The 19,099-nt window shown below is 56.4% G+C and overlaps 5 protein-coding genes across 5 annotated transcripts; 4 read left to right on the plus strand and 1 right to left on the minus strand.

The window, feature by feature from the left end:
- Positions 1 to 2,101: 2,101 nt before the first annotated feature.
- BBK36DRAFT_1111038 (carbohydrate-binding module family 48 protein) lies at positions 2,102 to 5,329 on the plus strand (the record flags this gene model as incomplete). The annotated part of the gene is made up of 4 exons (XM_024889655.1): positions 2,102 to 2,124; positions 2,353 to 2,488; positions 3,605 to 4,828; positions 4,901 to 5,329. 4 exons carry the CDS (start codon positions 2,102 to 2,104, stop codon positions 5,327 to 5,329), a joined length of 1,812 nt encoding a protein of 603 aa, XP_024753283.1.
- Positions 5,330 to 6,648: 1,319 nt separating this feature from the next.
- On the plus strand, positions 6,649 to 8,625 carry BBK36DRAFT_1110772 (hypothetical protein; the record flags this gene model as incomplete). The annotated part of the gene is made up of 1 exon (XM_024889627.1): positions 6,649 to 8,625. The coding sequence occupies one exon, from the start codon at positions 6,649 to 6,651 to the stop codon at positions 8,623 to 8,625; it is 1,977 nt and encodes a 658-aa protein (XP_024753284.1).
- Positions 8,626 to 9,250: 625 nt separating this feature from the next.
- Positions 9,251 to 11,515, plus strand: BBK36DRAFT_1138377 (Mpp10 protein; the record flags this gene model as incomplete). Its single annotated transcript, XM_024893241.1, has 1 exon — positions 9,251 to 11,515. The coding sequence occupies one exon, from the start codon at positions 9,251 to 9,253 to the stop codon at positions 11,513 to 11,515; it is 2,265 nt and encodes a 754-aa protein (XP_024753285.1).
- A 559-nt stretch (positions 11,516 to 12,074) lies between these two features.
- On the minus strand, positions 12,075 to 13,609 carry BBK36DRAFT_1084317 (hypothetical protein; the record flags this gene model as incomplete). The annotated part of the gene is made up of 4 exons (XM_024888945.1): positions 12,075 to 12,347; positions 12,427 to 12,775; positions 12,843 to 13,096; positions 13,163 to 13,609. Coding segments are annotated over 4 exons (1,323 nt in total), but the record flags the coding sequence as incomplete, so codon positions are not given.
- A 1,100-nt stretch (positions 13,610 to 14,709) lies between these two features.
- Positions 14,710 to 15,373, plus strand: BBK36DRAFT_1189090 (hypothetical protein; the record flags this gene model as incomplete). The annotated part of the gene is made up of 3 exons (XM_024896608.1): positions 14,710 to 14,766; positions 14,871 to 15,187; positions 15,276 to 15,373. The coding sequence occupies 3 exons, from the start codon at positions 14,710 to 14,712 to the stop codon at positions 15,364 to 15,366; spliced, it is 465 nt and encodes a 154-aa protein (XP_024753287.1). The 3' UTR covers positions 15,367 to 15,373.
- Between the last annotated feature and the right edge of the window lie 3,726 nt (positions 15,374 to 19,099).

Consider the following 19,099-nt stretch of genomic DNA (forward strand, 5'->3'; position numbering starts at 1 on the left):
TATGTACAACCATCACCCGTCATGATGTCGCAAGGGAAAGTTGTCGCCGTCCAGGTCTCAGATGGCGACATCCGGGCTGTCGGATCCATTGGCGAGTGAGTAGTGACGCCCTTTGCTGTGCGACAGAAGTGCCACGTCGCGTTGGGGGCTATATATAGGCTGGCCCATGTGTTTTTGTACGGTGTTTGGATGTCGTTCGTTGGCATTTGTCTGAGACAACGTTGCTGTGACCGCTTCTCTGCGTCGAGCCGACAAGCTCCGATTGCCGATTGCAAGAGGCTTGATTGACCGACTTCATTTAGTAGTTACTGTATTTTATTCAGTGCCGGGCTGGGACAGATTCATGCCACAGCCTCTCCAGCTTGACGTGCAGTCGCACAGGAGCTGGAAGAAGCTGCGCATAATCTTTGTCTTTGTGTTGCTTGACCATCAAGGTTGGTCTTCATCCAATCACGACGCAGTCCCTTGGTTCCTCCAAGTCGGATCATATCATCCGCGATGCCAGCGATACAGCACAAAAGAGGCCAGAAGGGTCTCTCTCTTTGAGTGTGGCTGAAGGGATGACACTAGCTGAGCGCCGCGGGAAGCTAGCAATTGATTCCATCGTGCACCACCAACCTCAAAGCCAAGCACCTGACAGTGAACCTTGACAGCCCAGTACGGACACTGTCTTGCATGTCATCACACCGTATTGGAAGGCAGAGCTCCCAACAAAAAGGTACAGGTAAGCAACCCCAAATAGAGATGGGCAGCACTTTTGCGTGGAAACAGGGTCTCTGCAATTACGGAGCAGTCCTCCGTAATATTACGACGAAGCTGTCGAGATTCCAATCTGCATCATCGTGTTTCGCGGCAGTCTAGAATCCCGTAACACCGCACACGAAGTATTTGTGCTCTGTGCTCTGTATACCAAGGCTGGGTGCTTTATCCGATGCAATGCATCTCGCGGCGATAAAAGGAGGAACAGAGGACACACAGCAGACCGCCAGCCCGTCTTGCGCGTTGTTGCAGCTTGCGAGGATTTCCATGTGATTTGCTTACGTCTGAAGAAAACGTCTCCGGCAAGGCCCTGCGCGAGATGATACCGATCCCATCGCAGCAGTGGCTGCAAAGTCCGGTGTACTGTCCTCCCCTGTCGCTGTGTACCTCGACAGGCACCGGACCTGCTTAGGCATCCCATCCCTGAAGCTACCCTCAGAAGCGAATGGAATCCCAGCAACGAGAAAACGGCGAGTAAAGAGAACGCCAAAGAAGAATGAAGCAAGGCCCTGCCCGTCCAATCTGCTGGCCCTGCTGGCGTGCCTTGATTATGCAAGCCCGCATGCGAGATACTCGTAGTGCCCTGCAATGCGGCGCTGATGCAACGCTGCAGCCAGCAGGGGCCGCCTAGTGGCTCAATCCCTCAGGGCTTCGCAGCGCTTGGCTTTAGTGGTTGGAGCGGCCTCTGTGATGGCCCCGGCCGCCCACTGTGGGCACTGGACGCAGCGCCTAGAGGCCCCAGCAGCCCGTACCCGCGAGGATTGAGGTGAGGCCTGCTGTTCCAAGGCATGCAGCTCGTATGGGGCCCCTGTGGCCGAGCTGTGCAGCCTCGCGCAATCGCACGATTCGAGCTCCTCGATGGCTTCCAGCGCGTCCGATGTCCGCCTGTCTCTGTGTCCTCTGCTGCTGCGGCCCTGCTTTCGGTCAACCTTGTACCGCGCCTCCGTAGACACGCCAAGCTGTACCTGCGCCTCCAAGCATCCAACTGATAGTGGCCGTCTTTGTGCTTATCTGTCTGCTTGCAGAGCTGCCGCAAAGGAAAGAAAAAAAAATCAGTCTCCACCGCCCAGTTGCTCACCGGCCACATTTAATTTCGCACGAATTCAACACTAGCAACCTTTGGACCTCTTTTCGCACCTTGATACTAACTCATACTGTCCTCATCCCGGGCTGTGGCGACCCTTCGAGCTTCTTCCCGTCGTCATCATCGTTCCCGTCTGATCACCTTTGTTTCTTCGTCATTGCTCCAATCCACCCTCGTCATCTCTCTCCTTTATCCTCTCTTCCCCCAGACCGCGCCGACGAACCTCATCTACAACTCCAATCTCCCCCAATCGCGACCATGGGTAGCTACACGTTCAAGTGGTGAGTCTTGGCCATCGAACCTCTTGCGCCGCAAAAGGCCAACCCCCAGTCGAAAAAAAACCCGGTGCTCGCGCCCGCCACGAGCTTTGCGAGACCACGAGGGCGCAAAAGAACCTCCACCGCTTCTGGCGCCGGAAAAAAAAAAAGAATACTGTCACGAGCACTGGGAAAGCGCATTAGCCCAAGGTACCGACGGAAGCTGACGTTTGGGGGTCTTCTCGTTTCTAGGGAGCATCCCGCCGAAGAAGTGTTCGTCACGGGCACTTTCGACAACTGGACAAAGAGCGAGCAGCTGGTCAAGGTGGGCGATGTCTTCCAGAAGACGGTGCCTCTCAAGGATGCCTCGCAGAAGATATACTTCAAGGTAGGTCGAGAGCTTGTTATCGCGCTGCAGACGTCCTGCACCCGCCTCTGCCGTTGCCATCCATTCGGTCGTTTGCTGCGTTCTTCCCCCCCTTCCAATTATTCCCTTGACACATGCCATTGGCCATCATCGCCTGCTGTTGAATATGCGACCGTCGAGCGCATCTCTGCTCCAGCTTCAATGCGCTGTCCAGCCCATCATTTGCTTCGATCCACTGGAGGCCAGTGCCTCTTGTCATGTCACGGTTCACCGTGCATCAGAGCATAAAGCGCCCGCCCAATCACGCTGCGTCATCTCGTCTTCGGTCGCAATCCTGCGAGATGCAACGCCAGCCATCCACTGCGCGAACTGTCCGAGGCGGATCGGCGAGGCAGAGCTCGGCTGAGTCAGATCTGCGTCCAAGGCCTTCCATGGGCCGACAGACAGGCAGCCATCTCGTCGCCGGACTGGTTGTGCTTTGCGACGTCGCCTCTTTGCGCAAACCTGCCCAACAACCCCCCACGGCGCTTCCTGCTATCGTCTGGACCCGGGGGCTGTGACGCAACGCAGCGCGGCGCTCGCATCGCACCGGCTGGCCGCGGGGTTGGAATGTTGGTGCTGATAGCAGCCAGCGCTGGTCATCCGACTCACCACACCTCAGCCGTTTCCCCCATGGACTGCTAGCGCACCGCACCCCAACTCCCCGATTGTGACCACCACGGCTTGGTGTAGCGGTGAGAATCGAGGGAAGCTCGCGCCACGGCCGCCAGAGACTGGCGATCTGCTCGGGCTTTTCCTCGCGCTGCCAGCGTCCGCTGCTGGCCCAAGGGGTCTTAATCTACTTAAGTCGACCTACCTAATTCATCTGGACCATGATTCCCACTTAATTGGGGGATTCGGCCATGACCCCTTGTCCGAGGGCCAGACCAGCCCCCGCACCGGCCTGGCCAACCCCCTTCCAAGGCTGTTGTCGTGCATATATCACGTCACACGCACCTGGATAGTGGATTCAGCCTGTTACGCACTGCATCATAGTACATATATATTGCGATCCTCTCCAGCGAGGGGTGCTTCTTTGCTTTGTTTATCTGACAAAAACTGCTTTGCTGACCCTTCTCTTTGTTTCGCTGCATTTAGTACGTCGTCGACGGAAACTGGACGGTAAACGAATCCGCCCCCAAAGAGGCCGACCACGAGGGCAACATCAACAACTTCATCACGCCCGAGGACATCCTTCAGTCCGACCCCGCAGCTGCCTTGGTCAACACCGTTACTCCTCAGTCCACCACCGCCGCAATGGCCTCTGAACAGCCCATTGACAAGCCCGAGGGCGCCGCGACCCCTTCTGATGTTCCTGGCGGCTTCCCCGTGACCCCCAGCACCGAGCTGGACAAGCCCGTCGGCGTCAATCCTCTGCCCGCTGCTGCCGGCGCCGTCAACCCCTTCAAGCTCGAGCCTGGCGAGAAGGTCCCCGACGTCGGCATCGAGAGCACCAACGACCACGTCAAGCTGGACAAGGAGTCTTACGAGAAGAGCGACGCCCTTCCCGGCGTTGACGTCGCCGACCTGCCCCCTGTCACCAGCAACCTGATTCCCGAATCCAGCCTTCCTGTCACTGCCGCCGGGGACGTCAACATCAACACTGTCGGCTCCGGCGCCACAAGCCTCGGCCTGGCCGCCCAGGTCCCGCTCGAGGCCAAGATCCCCGATGCCACCAAGGTTCCCGAAGTCGTCAAGGAGAGCCAAGAAAAGGCCCACGTCGAGCCCGAGGCCGCAGCCGTCCCCGAAGAAGTCGCGGACAAGGCCAAGGTCGAGGAGGAGCTCAAGGAAAAGGTCCCCGAAGCTCCCGCCACCTCTGAGGGCACTGCCGGCGTCGGCACCGAGAAGTCGGAGTCGGATGTGGACCCCGCTGCTGCCATTGCTGCCGCTGCTGCCACGACCGGCGCCGCCGTCCTTGCTGCCGTCACTGCCGCCAAGGATAACATTGTCGAGACCGCCGCGCCCGTCGCCAACGATGCTGCTGCCGCTGCTTCTGCCGCCGCCAACGATGCTGTTGCGGCCGCTGCTGAAGTCGCCAGGCAGAACCTCCCCGACTCCGTCAAGGAGAAGCTGCCTGAGCCCGTCCAGGAGGTCCTGGCTCAGCAGGAGACCGCCGTCAAGGAGGAAACTCGCGAGGAAGTCTCCCCCGAGGTCCCCGCCGAGGTCAAGGAGTCCATCACTGAGGCCGGCAAGAGCCCCGAGGCTGCCGCCAACACTGTTGCTGTCGAGGAGAAGAAGGAGGTCGAGGCTGAACTGCTGAAGGAGGTCAAGCCCGTACCGCCTGTCGACGAGACCAAGACCGAGGAGACCAAGACCGAGGAGGTCAAGCCCGTCGAGGAGGCCAAGCCTGTCGCAGAGGTGCCCGTCACCTCGGCCACCATTACCGATGTTCAGGCCATCGATAGCCCTGTGACCGAGGTCAGCAACGTCCAGGTCACCAAGACCGAGGTTCCTGTCGAGGAGCTCACCGCCCCCGTCATCGAGGAGCCCAAGGCCGTCGAGGTGACCAAGGTTGAAGAGCCCCAGACCGTCGAGGCCAAGGTCGAGGCCCCCGCCGCCGAAGTAGCTGCTCCCGCTCCCATCGACACGACGGTTGCTTCGGAAGCCCCCAAGACTGACGGCCCCGCCGTCGATACCCCCGTGACCGAGACCGACAAAACCGAGGTGCCCCCTACCGAGACGGCCGCGGAGCCCACCAAGGCCGACGCCAACGGCAACGGCGCCAACGGCGCTCACTCCGATAAGGGGTCTGAGAAGAAAAAGAATCGTTTCAGCGCCTTCTTCAGCCGATTCACCAGGCACAAGCACACAGAGAAGAACTAGGAGTCGCGGTGGTGACAGGATAGAACGTCATCGTGTCGAAAACTCCTGGTTTACGTTTAACAGAGTGTCGGTTTTTTCTCTTGGGCTGCTGGAGTGGCTTTGTTTATATGTCTATGATTCCCCACTTTCGCAGAGAAGTGTGACTTGGGTCGAACAACTACGTCGGTTACCTGGATCACCATTTCATATACCTAAATTCATTCCGTTTTTACTTGTTTCTATCTAGCTATCTTGACTTTTCTCCCCGTTCATTCTTGTCTTGACATGTGCCCCTGGCTTCGTCACCTGAGCTTCTAGTTTTATTTTCTATTCGGTCTGCTGCATGTGCGGGATTTGTCTTTGTACGGGACTGTGTTGTTGTTTGAAAGGCAATGGGCCCTACTGAACCATCTGCTTTATCAGCGGCACGACATTTGGCGTGGAAGTCCCCTGGTTTGTCGATCATGCGGCACGGAATGATGTCTTCCATGTAGCTACATTTTGCCTTCTTAATCATGGTCATTATCTAGTAATCTATTTTCTCGTACTCCTGAAGCCTCTCTTTGCATCTCCTGACCGATTGAAAGCGCGGGCAGCCAGACCAGGTCTAGGAGGAGGAGCAGGAACCCGGCTTCTTCTGCGGGGATGGCTGAGTGCATCGCCGCATCTTATTGTGACTCACTGGCCGGGATATTGCCCGTATCTACAAAGTGCCCATGCAGCTATCGGTAGAATTATCTTTTGATGATGGAGTGCGCATGATGGATTCCTCTCGCTTTTACTGCACCTTATCAAATGCATTGCCCAGGTACGTGTAGGTAGCTCTCAATTGACAGCATCATCCTGACAGTCTACGCTCACATCACCAGTCACATGCAGCGTCACGTGCATCCGGAGCTTGTTTCCTGTCCGGCATTAGACGACTCCCGTGCCTTTTGCCCCGCCGCTGACTCGCCCATTTGCAAGTCAAGTCGTCCCGCTAGCAGCATCTTCGAACTTGTTGCATCTACTTCCTGCATCCTCCAACTGCCGGGGCCAGCCGGGTCCCTCTTGGAGAAGCTTCCATCAGCCCCATCCTCTCTTCTTCCTCTTCTTTCCTTCTTTGCTTCATCATTTTCCTTTGTTCGTCTCCATTGTTCCATCGTTCCATCGTATCCTTCGGAGTCCCTTGTGGCAACGATTACCAAGCCTTGACGGCAAGACGGGCTGCGAGTGACGTGCCGTTCGTGGGCATGCTGGACTTTGCGCCACCCGCTTCCGACGACGTGGGCGGCTGAGCAGTCCACCAGCATACCCCCAACCAGCAACAACACATCGACCGCCATCTCGGGCATCGCATCATGAACCCTTCGAACCCGAGCGCGGGCAAGTCCCTCCAGATCCAGCCCAGCTTCCCCGTGCCCGCACAGCCGGCTCCGGCGTCAGCGGGCTTCGAGACGGCTCGCCGCGCAAACCCGGCACCCGCAGCCTCGCTGCCGCAGCCCACGCCCCGGAAGGGACAGAGCTCGCGGAGACAGCATCGGACGCAGCGCCGGCCCAGCATGGCAGGGAGGCCGGTCGACGAGTACGACGCCATGGCGGAGATCAGGGCGCTGAGGAACCCGACGAGTCGGCGTGGGCAGACATCCATCACGCATCTGCTCAATTACTCAGCGCCGCTGCACCACCACGACGTCGGCCACCATCACCATGGAAACTCGAGGTCTTATCGGCGAAATCCAACCTGGGGCCCCGGCTCGGGATATCATGCCGTCGACAAGTCCCGATACGTCCACGCCAACTATCGCTTCGTCGTCTCTCCCGATGGAGACTACTCCAAGCATGCCGCGGATGCCGACCTCTCCCTCGACTGGTCCAATGTCCTGCAGGTCATTGTGTCTTCAGAATCGCAGGCTTCGTCGTGCCCAATATGCTTGTCGGAACCAGTTGCACCTCGGATGGCAAAGTGCGGACACATCTTCTGCCTTACATGCTTGCTTCGATTCATGAACTCGGCGCTGAGCGAGGACGAGGCGAAGCCGGGCAAGGCCGCCAAGTGGAGGAAGTGCCCCATCTGCGAAGACAACATCTACCTCCCTGACGTGCGGCCGGTGCGCTTCTACGCTGGCCAGGAGAGCCCTCTTCCCCGCGTTGGGGATGACGTTGTCCTGAGGCTCATGGTGCGGAACGCAGGCTCAACTCTTGCGCTTCCCCGCGCGAGCGGAGCCGAAGTCCTCAACTCAGAGGATAGCGTCCCGTGGTACTTTGCCGCCAACGTCCTCGACTACGCTCGTGTCATGAAGGGCACGGCAGACTACATGGCTGGTCAATATGACGAAGAGATTGAGACGATGCAACAACAGGCCGCGGAGGACGAAGCCTTGTTCGGGCAGGATCGCGAGTGGACTCAAAAGGCTGTCAATGCGGTCAATGCCGCCAAGGAAAAGGTGGCTACCCTTGGCGGCGCCGATGAAGCCAGCACAAGCTCGTTACCAGGCTCGGCGAAGCAGTCGACCGAGGCCGACTTTTATTTCTACAGCGCTTTGCCTCATTTATATCTTTCGCCACTAGACATTCGGATTTTAAAGACACAGTTTGGGTCTTTCTCAGCCTTTCCATCCACCTTGCTTCCCAGAGTCGAACACATCTCGACTGGCCACGTCGTCGATGACACTCTGCGGAAACGGGCAAAGTATCTAGGCCACCTTCCGCATGGTTGCGTTATCAGTTTTCTGGAGTGCGACTGGACCGACATCGTCCCTGCTGAGACGCTGGAGACGTTTGCTTCCGACATCGAGCGGAGACGGAGTCGCAACCGTGATAAGGCTGCGCAGGAAGAGCGAGAGCGCCTGCAGTCCGAAAGGATAGAGGCGGCTGCTCTGCGGAATCTTACCGGTTCCCGACGGTCTCATTCTCCGCCCATCCAGGGCGATTCCCCTCCTTTCGTGGACATGTCAGAGTTTCAGCCCCTGGCGGCGCCATCGGGTACGACACCTCCCGAAGCACGGTTAGGATTCTCCACGCTCGCCTCCATGTCAACCAGCCCCTCCACACAACGGACTGTCTGGGGCACACCAGCCATCTCAACAGGTCCTGGGATGGAAGAAGTTCCAGCGCCCCGCAATACTGACGACGGATGGCTCAAGGACGAAGATTTGTTTCTCAGCCCTAGCGAGCTCGCCAGGCAAATGGAAGCATTGAATGCCATGGATAAAGAGGAAAACGGACAGAGCAGCAGCACTCGTGGTGGTGGAGGTGGTGGTGGTGGTGGCGGAGGCAAGAAGAAGAAGAAGCAGAAGATCACACTTATGAGCACTGGTGGGCGTCGCGGCATTTGAAGAGGGACCTCGAGAGGGTTTCCAAGATAGATGATGATGTGTGAGGTCTTCCTTCTACGGAGTTGTGTGTTAATCCAAGCTGGAATTCGTTTTGGGGTTGCGCAAGGAGGCTCATCTCCTTATATATATGCATATAGCCAAGAATGGCACCACGATGGGGAGCAGTCGTACTTCCTGGCTTCTTCTCAAGCATACTGCCGAATTGCACGGCACGACGCAAGCGCTTCTCTTAAATGATACAATTAATGTAACAGAGTTACCAATCATCGTAACAACGAGTTCCTAATTCTGAGAAGACTCGGAATCGTCTTTGAGAATGCATGTCCATGCGTGGAGAGTCAATGGCGGTTGATCGCCAGCGCTGAGTTACAGCGGCTCAAGGCCTAAAGCTGGAGCGTGGGCGGGGCCAGTTGGTGTGGGGTGATTAGCTCACCTCGTCTTTATCGAACTGCAATCGATAGCCAGAAATTTTTTCCACTACCGCTGTTATCGCTCAAGCTTCTCCAGTCGAGGAAAAAAAGTTCATTGGAAAAGAGGATAACAACCGTCCTCTTCCGAATCACAACAAGAAAGGAAGAGCATGGCGGCAAACACATCGCCATCTCTAACGAGCTCGTCTCACACAATGACCGCATTGCCGCTCGTGTCGGTACCCCCGATCTCCTCCACAACCGCCAATGGCGCGAACAACAACCACAACAAGTCGCTGCTGAGTCTGCTCGAGAGCCTGCAGCCCGACAAGAGGCACGTCTTCCTGCAGCCGGACGAGTCCCTCCCCACGAGCGCGCTCAATGTAGCGAAGGAGACGCTGGAGGGGTTCGCGGCGGAGGTTGGCGAGGAGCAGGAGGCGAGGCTGAAGGAGAGCCGGAAGCGCAAGAGGGAAGCGGGACTGGGAGGGCGGAGGGATGAGATTGATGTGCTGAAGCTGAGGAGGGTGTATGTGGACGGGTTCGAGACGGAGCAGGTGTGGCAGCAGGCGAGGAGGATCGTTGCGAGCGTCTTGAAGTTTTCGGGGGGCTTGTTGGATGAGTTGGAGGAGAAGGGGGAGGTTGTTGCCGGGGACAAGGCCGACGGCCTCAATGACGGTGAAGCGGTTAACGGTGAGGAGGAGGAAGATGAAGAAGATTCCGAGGATGAAGACGAGCTTGATGCCGAATTGGATGAGGACGAGTTGGAGGAGGACGACCTGGAAGGCGAAGACGAAGAAGACATTGACGCGCTGGAGAATGGCTCCGACGAGGAACTCAATGGACTTGGCGTGGACGAGGACGAGGAAGAGGATGAAGATGAAGATGAGCAAGACGGCCAAGAATACGTCGAAGACCCCGACGGCCTCAACGACGGCTTCTTCAACATCGATGAGTTCAACCGGCAATCGCAGTACTTTGAAGAGCAAGACGCAAGAGGCGACCCCAACACCGACCGAGCAAGCGATGACGAAGAGATAGACTGGGATGCGGACCCCATGACACAATCCACCGCCGGCTCCAAAAGGGCCGGTCGTAACGGCAAGCAAGACGACGAGGAGCCACTACAAGGTGAAGACGACGAGGATGACGAAGAGGAGGATGGCCCAACTTTCGGCGATATGGCTCTTGATGCACCGGAAGGCGCGAGCGACGATGAATTTGACGACGAGGAGGCCGCGGATGACGAGGGCCTGGACCTCAACGCAAACGGCATCTACTACAAGGACTTCTTTGCGCCGCCGCCCCGCAAGAGCAAGGGCGGCAAGCCAAAGAAGAAGAGCGTCCACTTCAAGCCCGAGCAGCCCGCCCAAGAGGACGTTGACAGGGCCATGGCGGACGTGCGCCGGGATCTCTTCGACGACGAGTCAGACAACGACAACTCGGAAGATGCGCTGTCCGACGTCTCGGCCGGCGACCCCAAGTCCCGTCGATCCGCTCACGAGCGGAGACAAGCCAAGCTGGCCGAGGAGATTCGCAAGCTGGAGGCCGCGTCGGTGGCGAAGCGCGAATGGACGCTCTCCGGAGAAGCCGCGGCGGCCGATCGGCCCCTCAACTCGCTGCTGGAGGAGGACCTCGACTTCGAGCACGTCGGCAAGCCCGTGCCCGTCATCACGCCCGAGGTGACGGAGGGCATCGAGGACATGATCAAGCGGCGCATCCTGGCGCAGCAGTTCGACGAGGTGCTCCGGCGGCGGCCGAACGCGGAGGCGGTGCCGAGCGGGACGCGCCGCGGCATGGTGGAGCTGGACGACAGCAAGCCGAGCAAGGGGCTGGCGGAGGTGTACGAGGAGGAGCACGTCAAGAACGCGAACCCGGACGCGTACGTCAGCCAGTCGGACGAGAAGCTGCAGCGCGAGGAGCGCGAGATCGAGGCCCTGTGGAAGGACGTCTCGGCGCGGCTCGACGCCCTGAGCAGCTGGCACTACCGGCCCAAGCCCGCGGCGCCGAGCGTCTCCGTCGTGGCCGACGTGGCGGCCGTCGCCATGGAGGACGCCCAGCCGACGACCGCCTCGGCCATGGTCGGCGAGCAGAGCCGCATGGCGCCCCAGGAGGTGTACAAGGCCGGCGCGGACAACGCCGCGCCGGGGGAGATTGTCACGAGCGCGGGCCTGCCCGTCGCGAGGCAGGAGATGTCGCGCGAGGACAAGGTGCGCAGGCGGCGCCGCGCAAAGGAGCGCATGCGCAAGGCTGGCGCGGATGGTGCTGGCGCTGCTGCCCCTGGCTCTGGCTCAGGTGCTGGTGCTGCTGGCGCCGGTAAGAAGACGCTTTCGAACAAGGCCAAGATGCAGCGCGACACGATTGCCGAGCTGAAGAAGGGAGGCGTCAAGGTGATTAACCGCAAGGGTGAGATTACCGACGTCGAGGGCAAGAAGACCAAGGTTGCGGCCAAGATTGTTTCCGGAGGAAGCTTCAAGCTGTAAAAGGCGTGATGGGGGGGCTACATACAGGGGTTATAGACGGAGGAAGGCTATAAGGGGAGAAAGGCTGTTGATGGGATGCTTGAGTGCTGTATATATCTGGAGTGCATTTGTCTGGTTCAGACTTTGGCTTGGTAATTTCTCTCTTTTTTTGGCTTGGTGTGGCTGTTGTAATCAATGGGTTTGATTTGGCGAATACAGAAAAGTTCAGAATGGGATGAGAGCATGCATTTCATAGAGGCCAAGCTCATTATTCCAATCCCATGCGTATAAACTTTCTCTAAAATCCAGTCCGAAGGGGGTTCACGTCCCACCTAGTTTTCATAAACGCGATAACCGCAACGGGTATTTGTTTGTTTGTTCAGCTATTCTCATAGCAAGCTTTCTTTGCCTTCCCTTTCCTCCATACGCCCTGAACTCCTCTCCTTTCCCCCCTTAAGGGGGTATTCATGAAAACCCAAATACAGCGTCATCCGAGTCTCATCCTCGTATATTTAAACCAGCAGGGTGAATTTCAGATGCGTTTGATGAATTATTTCTCAGCCTCCGCAGTCTGCTCCTCCTCGACCTTGGCCTTCTTCGTTTCGAGCTCGGTAGTCTCGTCGTCGGCCTTGCGCTTACCATTGCCGTTGGCGGCTTCGGCATCGTCCACCTTGGCCTTCTTCTTGCGCACAAGGCCCGTCAGGTCCACGGCGTTCTTGGTAGCCTCCTCGACGCGCGCCTGCACGTCGGCAGCGGATTGGCCAAATGCAGCGCCGAGGATGCCGCCCAGGGGGTTGGCGCCATCACCCAGGAGGTCGTTTGCGCTCAGGGGGTCCTTGCGAAGGTCGACGAGCTGCGACTAGTTAGTAACGGAGGAGAAAAAGAAGAGTGGATAATTCAGAGTGCTATGACGCTCCGGCAAGTTCACATACCCTTTGCTCCAAGTCTACTATGACTTCCTTCATCTCTTCGACAGCCTTGCGCGAGAGCTCGTTATCCTCGGGCGACGCTGAGCTGGCGATTTCAACCTCTATGGCCTGCATCTTCGCCTTGAAGCTCTTGATGGCAAGCTCCATCTCCTTGATAGCCTCGTCACGCAGGCCCTGGTCAACCTCTTCGCGCTTGGTGTTCTTGCCTTCATCGTCGGCAACGGTCACGGAGGCAAACTCGAGAGCAAGGGAGAGCTTGTAGTGCGCCTCGGCAATGACTTCGGATTCTTCGGGGTACAGCTCAAGCTTGTAGTTGAGAGATGTGCGGCCATCCTCGATGGCATTGGGATACCTGCGCAAAAAGTCAATTAGGCGTCTCGTTTCACATCGGAGAAGAAGCTAGAGCAATCTCGGCATACCGCTCATTCTCTAGAGAGATTTCAGCAAGACAGTCGTGGGTCTCGGCGAGGCGCTCTTTGATGTGTCTGACGGCTGGAGAGTCTTCCTTGGCGACTTCCTTGCCCTTGCCCTTGTCGCCGTCGCCGTCGCTCTGCGCTTCCTCCTCTCGCAGCTTCTCCAGCTGCTTGAGGTAGCAGACGCGAGCGAGGTCGAGGATTTCAAAGGCAGTGGCAAGATCGTCGTCTTCTTCCTCTTCTTCGTCTCCTTCCTGGGCCTATTGGTTGAGCGATGGGTAATTAGACAGCGAACACAAGCTGGGTCAAGCTAGCACATAACCCACCTCGTCTTCGTCAGACTCGTCAAAGTTCTCATCGCCCGTGAACTGGAAAAAGACCTTCTTCCCCTCGGGAATGTCGGCCTTGTCATCGCCCTTCTTCTCCTTGCCTTCTTCAGACTCAGCCGCGCCCGGAGCCTCGCCCTCCTGTGTTACTTTTTCCTCCTTGACCGTCTTCTTCGAGGAGCTACCGTTCGCCTTGGGCTTCTTTTCGATGGGCGCCGAGCCGCCGAGGACGTCGCTCTTGCTCTGGCCGACCTTGAACAAGCTGCGGCCGTAGTGGAAGAGGATCTCGGCGTTCTCTGGGGCGGTCTCGCCGTTGATTTCGGCCTGGAGGATGCTCGCTCGGGAGAAGATGTCGGCGGCGGCCTCGTACTTTTTCTGCGCGTAGAGCGCGGTGCCCTTTGCGCTCAAGTCGGCGAGGGTGACCTTTTTGGACTTGATGTCGTCGTCGACCTCGTCGTCGGCTTCAGGCACGGGAGCTGCCTCTTCTTCATCTGCGTTTGCCTCTGCCTCCTCAGCAGCTGCGTCTTCAATGGTCTCGTCGGCAACCGGCTCTTCAACAGCAGGCGCAGTCTCCTCCACTGGTCGCGTCTCGGCGGTGGGTTCTGCCATTGTGAAGAGCTGCAGGCGACACGCGATAGGTGATGAGAGTGTGCTGGTGGCGGGCAGAGGATGCTATAGAGGAACGAATACGAATGTGTTTCGTCCAATGGCAGATTGAGAAGCTCACCAGAGATGAATTGATGATGCTGGACGGGAAATATCAAAATTGACACGATGGAACGATGGAAACGGAAAATGCAGAGGCAAGGGAGAAGCAGCTCTCGTGAGAGCGCAAACAGCTGATCTTTAGCAGCTCTGGAAGGCTTGCTGCAGTCGTGACGTGCGTCTGTGCTTTGGCGCGCCTGATTGGTTGAGAGGAGCGATTCTATGGGGCGGCCCTCGACACGGTGTGGCTGCGTGGGGCGCAGCTGGATTATGTAATGTCGTCACTTACGATGGAATACCTCTTACCTACCCTACACCTGCTTGATGGAACCATCAAGATTACAGTTTTGGCCATTGCTTCGAGCTGACTTCTGGATGCACAAAGATGGATTTCATCTCTCGGTTAGATAATCTCGGTGATGCTCGTAAAGCTGCCCGCCTCACCGAAGAGCTCCCCTCAGCCACTGATTCCAATAGACATTGTCCCAACCAAACCAGCTGAACAAGCCACAGCCGTTCAGGCGCCGGCAGAACCAAGCCGATCAGCGTCACGGTCATGATGAATATTCAGGTTTGGTGTCTTCTAGCTTTGCGCCACCTCCGCTTCCATTGGTGTTCTTTGGCACATGTGCGCTCCGTCATCACCAAGCAGGCCGGCTTTGAACGAAGAAAGTAATCGCTCGGATATAAGTATGCGTGAGCCCGTCATCTTACCTATTTCAAATCCAGATCCATAGCATCATTGGAAGCTCGAATTGTCTAGTCGTGTTACAAGTTCTTTCTATAGCAGTATATCCTCACCTATCAACTCTACTCATATCTTGAAGGAGCAACTTTCCATCATGCCGTCCACCGAGCCCATCGAACCGTCCACCGAGCCAATCATGCCGTCCACCGAGGTGAGAATAGACTATTGCTGATGCCCTTATTACATGTACTCGTGCTACCAATTCCTTGCACTCTCCGTCAGTCCAAACTCCGAAACTCACCCGTTCCGCAATAGGAACGTTACGGCCAAATGTGCTGGCTCGCCATCCCGGTCATAGACATTGAGCGGGCCAAGGCCTTTTACTCCCAAGTCTTTTCCTGGGACATCAGCCCCGACGGCGTCCCTCACCAGAGACCCGGCGTGAAAGAGCTGCACTTCTTCAACTGCGGCGATACGTTGCATGGCGCATTCTACGTGATGGAGGATGGATTCCACGTCATCAACCACTCGATAGATTTCCAGGACGGTCTGGCTGTACACCCGAGCTTCAACGTCAGGAACTGCAAAGAGACGCTTGAACTGGTGGAGACACTCGGCGGCAAAACGCAACTGTACGTTGGTTCACCTTTCGTAAATTACCCAGCGTGGAAGCACAAAGGTGATGGAAAGGAGGAGGATATTTGAGCTGACAACTTTCAGTCACAAGTCTGATCTTGGTGGCCACATGGGCCATTACGCCCGCTTCATCGATACCGAGGACAACATGATTGGGATCTGGTCCAAAATCTGACTTGAATTTCTCATGACAGCTGCTGCCCCTGCAAGTTCACGCAGCTAGTAGCACTCTGCCAAGTGACGTCGTTGCTATTCTTACCTATGTATATATCTCGCCGAGCAGAGTCATTCTTATGATAAGACAAGAGACGAGACCGATTTCATCATTTTGACTCATTCTGATTCGAGGCATATTAGTAGATGCCGTCGTACGTTCTATCTTATTTTCCCGTGGCGTAATATGTGATCAGTATGCTGGAAAGTCCGCTTCATCATGTTTCCTTTTCCGTTTCCCTTTTCCTTTTCCATCGAGGTACACCGGGATTAAGCGTCACGGACCAGCTGAAGCAGGGGCGAACACGATGATTGGAGGCACATCTCGTCTCAAGTTCTTCGACGGCCGATCTTTTGGAATCAATTTTCCAGCCCTGACACTCGTTCCATGATAATTTTCAGAAGGATATTCATTCTGCCGGTGTTAGAGGCTGGTGATGAAGCATCGCTCTTATCGTGACGGATCTGTATAGCGGAAGTTCCCGTCTCCAGTAACATAGATACCTTACACATGCATATACTGGTTGCTCACTTGAGTGCTCGGTTCTCGGCAGACCGTCTCAATGATGCTCAGTCAAGAAAAAGGTCACGGCTATCTAATGCTGACACATGTCTGTATATGCTTGAAAATCGCGGCTCTTGGCCACATGGTGCTGAAGTCAAGGATCAGAATGTGACACATGTACATGCATGCAGCTCACAGTCTAAAGTATCTTCAAGGCACTTCGCCGCTGACAAAACCAGAATGTGCTGTTGCATTTGGCGAAGATGGGATGAACGGCTGTTGCTAATTGGACGTTCATTTTGCCCTGCAGCCTCTCGGAGATATTTGTGCAATCAGATCCAGCTGTTTCGATGCCGAAACAACGGCGGTTGTCTATTCGTGGAATTAAATCCTCCTCACCTGGGCAGTGCTTTTATTCGTCAAGTATCTACAGCGATAACAAAGCACGTCCTTGCCAACAGCTCAGCGGAACTGCTTCAGACTGAATGCTACTGAGACAATTTGTTGTTGAGAAATGAAGAAACGCGGTGTTACTACGTACTGCGACTGACATCAACTTGCTACATGCAGATAGTTCGTTTGCTTAGCAAAGTGGGCACTATTACGACGCTGAGTAGGATCACTCTCCCAACGGTCCTCCACTCGGGCATATACTTTAGTAAATGGATCAAGTATCAGGGCCTTCTCTGCTCGGCAATACAAACTCCTCCGCGGGGGTCAAGTGCTTACGAGGCCGTGATACCGAATACAGGTACTACCTCTCATGCCAGCGTTGATGACTTAACATACAGCCCGTCTCACTCCGTCCTGGGGAAGTAGGAGGTCAAACCAAGCATTCACTCGGGCAAAGTCCACCTGTCTGCTCCGCTTCCCCTGGGTGCGTAAGGTTTCCCCCACAAGATCGGGAGCCGTTTCGGTCTTACTCCTCTTTAGTCGGGTTGCGGGGGGGATATTCAGGGTGATGGTAATACGCAGCAGGACCTGGGAGTGTTTTGTCTCGAGTCGAAAGAAGGAAGCTGTGTACGTTGGAAGGATCGATTAGGTAGGTTTTCACGACGGCATCAGGAGTGCTAGTCTAGATGGCTGGTACGATAATGGCAGGTACTTACAGGAACCGCGTCGGCTCCGAGAGAATGGAGGTACTTGTAGGGAGTTGTAGGGGTATGCAGTCTGCTGACGATATGACGATATGACTTTCGGGCAACTCTATTATCGGGGATAAGTTGACAGATGACCGGTGCGAGAGTTTGTCCGCTATATTGTCAATACCTTATTGATGTTGCGATAATGATGCTGGAAGGCCGCAATACTTTGAGAATCAGTATGAATGAATCAAAGCCGGCGTATAGCCTCTATGTCCCCAATAGGATGGCAGAACAACTGAAAGCAACGAGGCTGGTCCCGGTACACGAATAGTCTATTCATTTGCCAGACAGACTAAAGATCAACCGTCAATGCGCGCTAGCACTCTCCTCGTTTTGGGCAAGAAATTGAGATGCCTAGATTCCAGTCCAGTCCAGTCCACAGAGAGGCCCGGCCCGGCATGTCTTTTTCCGCTGGTCGCGATAGGAAGGATTACGATTCTCCTGATGGAGCGCGAGCGTTTGCCCGCAAGGGGGCGCCAAGCGGCAACCTACACGTACGGGGTACCTCTGCTTGACGTGGACTGGAGATTTCGTCTTGTTAGTCGAGGACGTGGTCGAGAATTCCTCCGTCTTCCAAGGGACCAAATGCCCAAAGAATCAGCAATGTGAGGCAAAAGTAGAGCCGTCAGAACCTGTTGCTTCCAAGAGAAACTGATTACGATGGCAAACGCAAGAATATGCGAGAGGCACTCGTTATCACTCGTACGAGACGTGGAGGCTCCTGTTCAATCCTCCAGAACCCCATGTCCACTCAACCTTTCCGACCCCGTACTACGGAGTACATACCCCGAGATTGCACTGCCCCGGTCTCAAGTACATATCACCGCCCGTCCAGTTCTTACTCCAGACAGCCAGGGCACACGGACGAGCACGGAGATCCAAAGAGGCAATTCCGGGTATCCTGTACTTCAGAGATGCAGAATCCAACCTGGAATGAAGGATTGATGATCAGTTGTTCTCATTGGGGGGTTAATCGTGCATCGGCAGCGGTGCGGGGCTTCGGCGCGTGATTGGCGGAGAATTGTCGCTGTTCAATATGGCCGGCAAATAGGGAGAATTTGGAGCTGCAGAGGCCTGCTGGATGAGTGGGGCCAGGCCAATCGACAGCAGGGCTGACTGGCCGGTTCAGCGCATTGTAGGGAAGTAGGGGACTGCTGGTCCCTGCTGGGCGACTCGCTAACGCCACATAGCCACAGGCCCGAGTGCGTCGTCGCCAGCAGGCGGAACAGCGCTAGAGCTTCCAGCGAGCTCCAGCGGCTCCCGCGCTGGGGTTTTTGCAGGCCTCCCCACCCAACAGCTTCCCATCTTCCCGCCAACCCCACGGCTGCTGAGCGGGAGCCTGGTGTACTGTACTTCTGCCAACGGCGGCCCCTCGCTGCGCGCGTATGTACTCACTACCAGTCGCAGCACCGGACCACCGTCGCACAAACTGCAGCATCCACTGCTCTGCACCGAACATCATCCTCCCGATACAAGTTCGCCAACTCTGGCCGTGCCGCGCATTGGCTGCCAGTCTCGCTTCGCCATCCCGCCGCTGCCTTGCGAGCTGCTTCTGCCTCTGTCGCTTCCGCTGCTGAAGGATTCACTTGCGCGCATCTCCTCGCGGGCAACCAGCGCCAAGCACTGCCAGGCGCACTCTCCAGGCTAGGCCGCCGCATCTTGTTGACCTTTTCGTATCGGCTGGGCTCCTCTCTCTCCATCGCCACAACCGTTGAGCCTCAGAATCAAGTCTCACCTTTTCTCACTGGTTTCCCGTCCTGCATCCTCCGCCTCCTTTTAAATCTCATCTACCCACGCTCGCCGCGGTGCTGGGGCGCCCAGGAAAAGGGATTGGCCACCTCGACTCCAAGGTCCTGACGTTCGGGAATCCAGTTTCGCCCGAGCGACAGCCGTCTCGGGGAAAAAAAAAGAGAACGGAAAAGAGAAGGGGAGGAAGAAAAAGGACAAAGACCGCCAACGCCGTCTGGGGAGGGAACATGGTCCTGATCTGCTTTCGCCTTCAGTCTCGCGCCACCCTCCGTTGAGCCAAGGTTCTGGATTTCCTG

This window comes from Trichoderma citrinoviride, assembly GCF_003025115.1.
Source record: "Trichoderma citrinoviride strain TUCIM 6016 unplaced genomic scaffold BBK36scaffold_2, whole genome shotgun sequence".
Classification (NCBI taxonomy): Eukaryota; Fungi; Ascomycota; class Sordariomycetes; order Hypocreales; family Hypocreaceae; genus Trichoderma; species Trichoderma citrinoviride.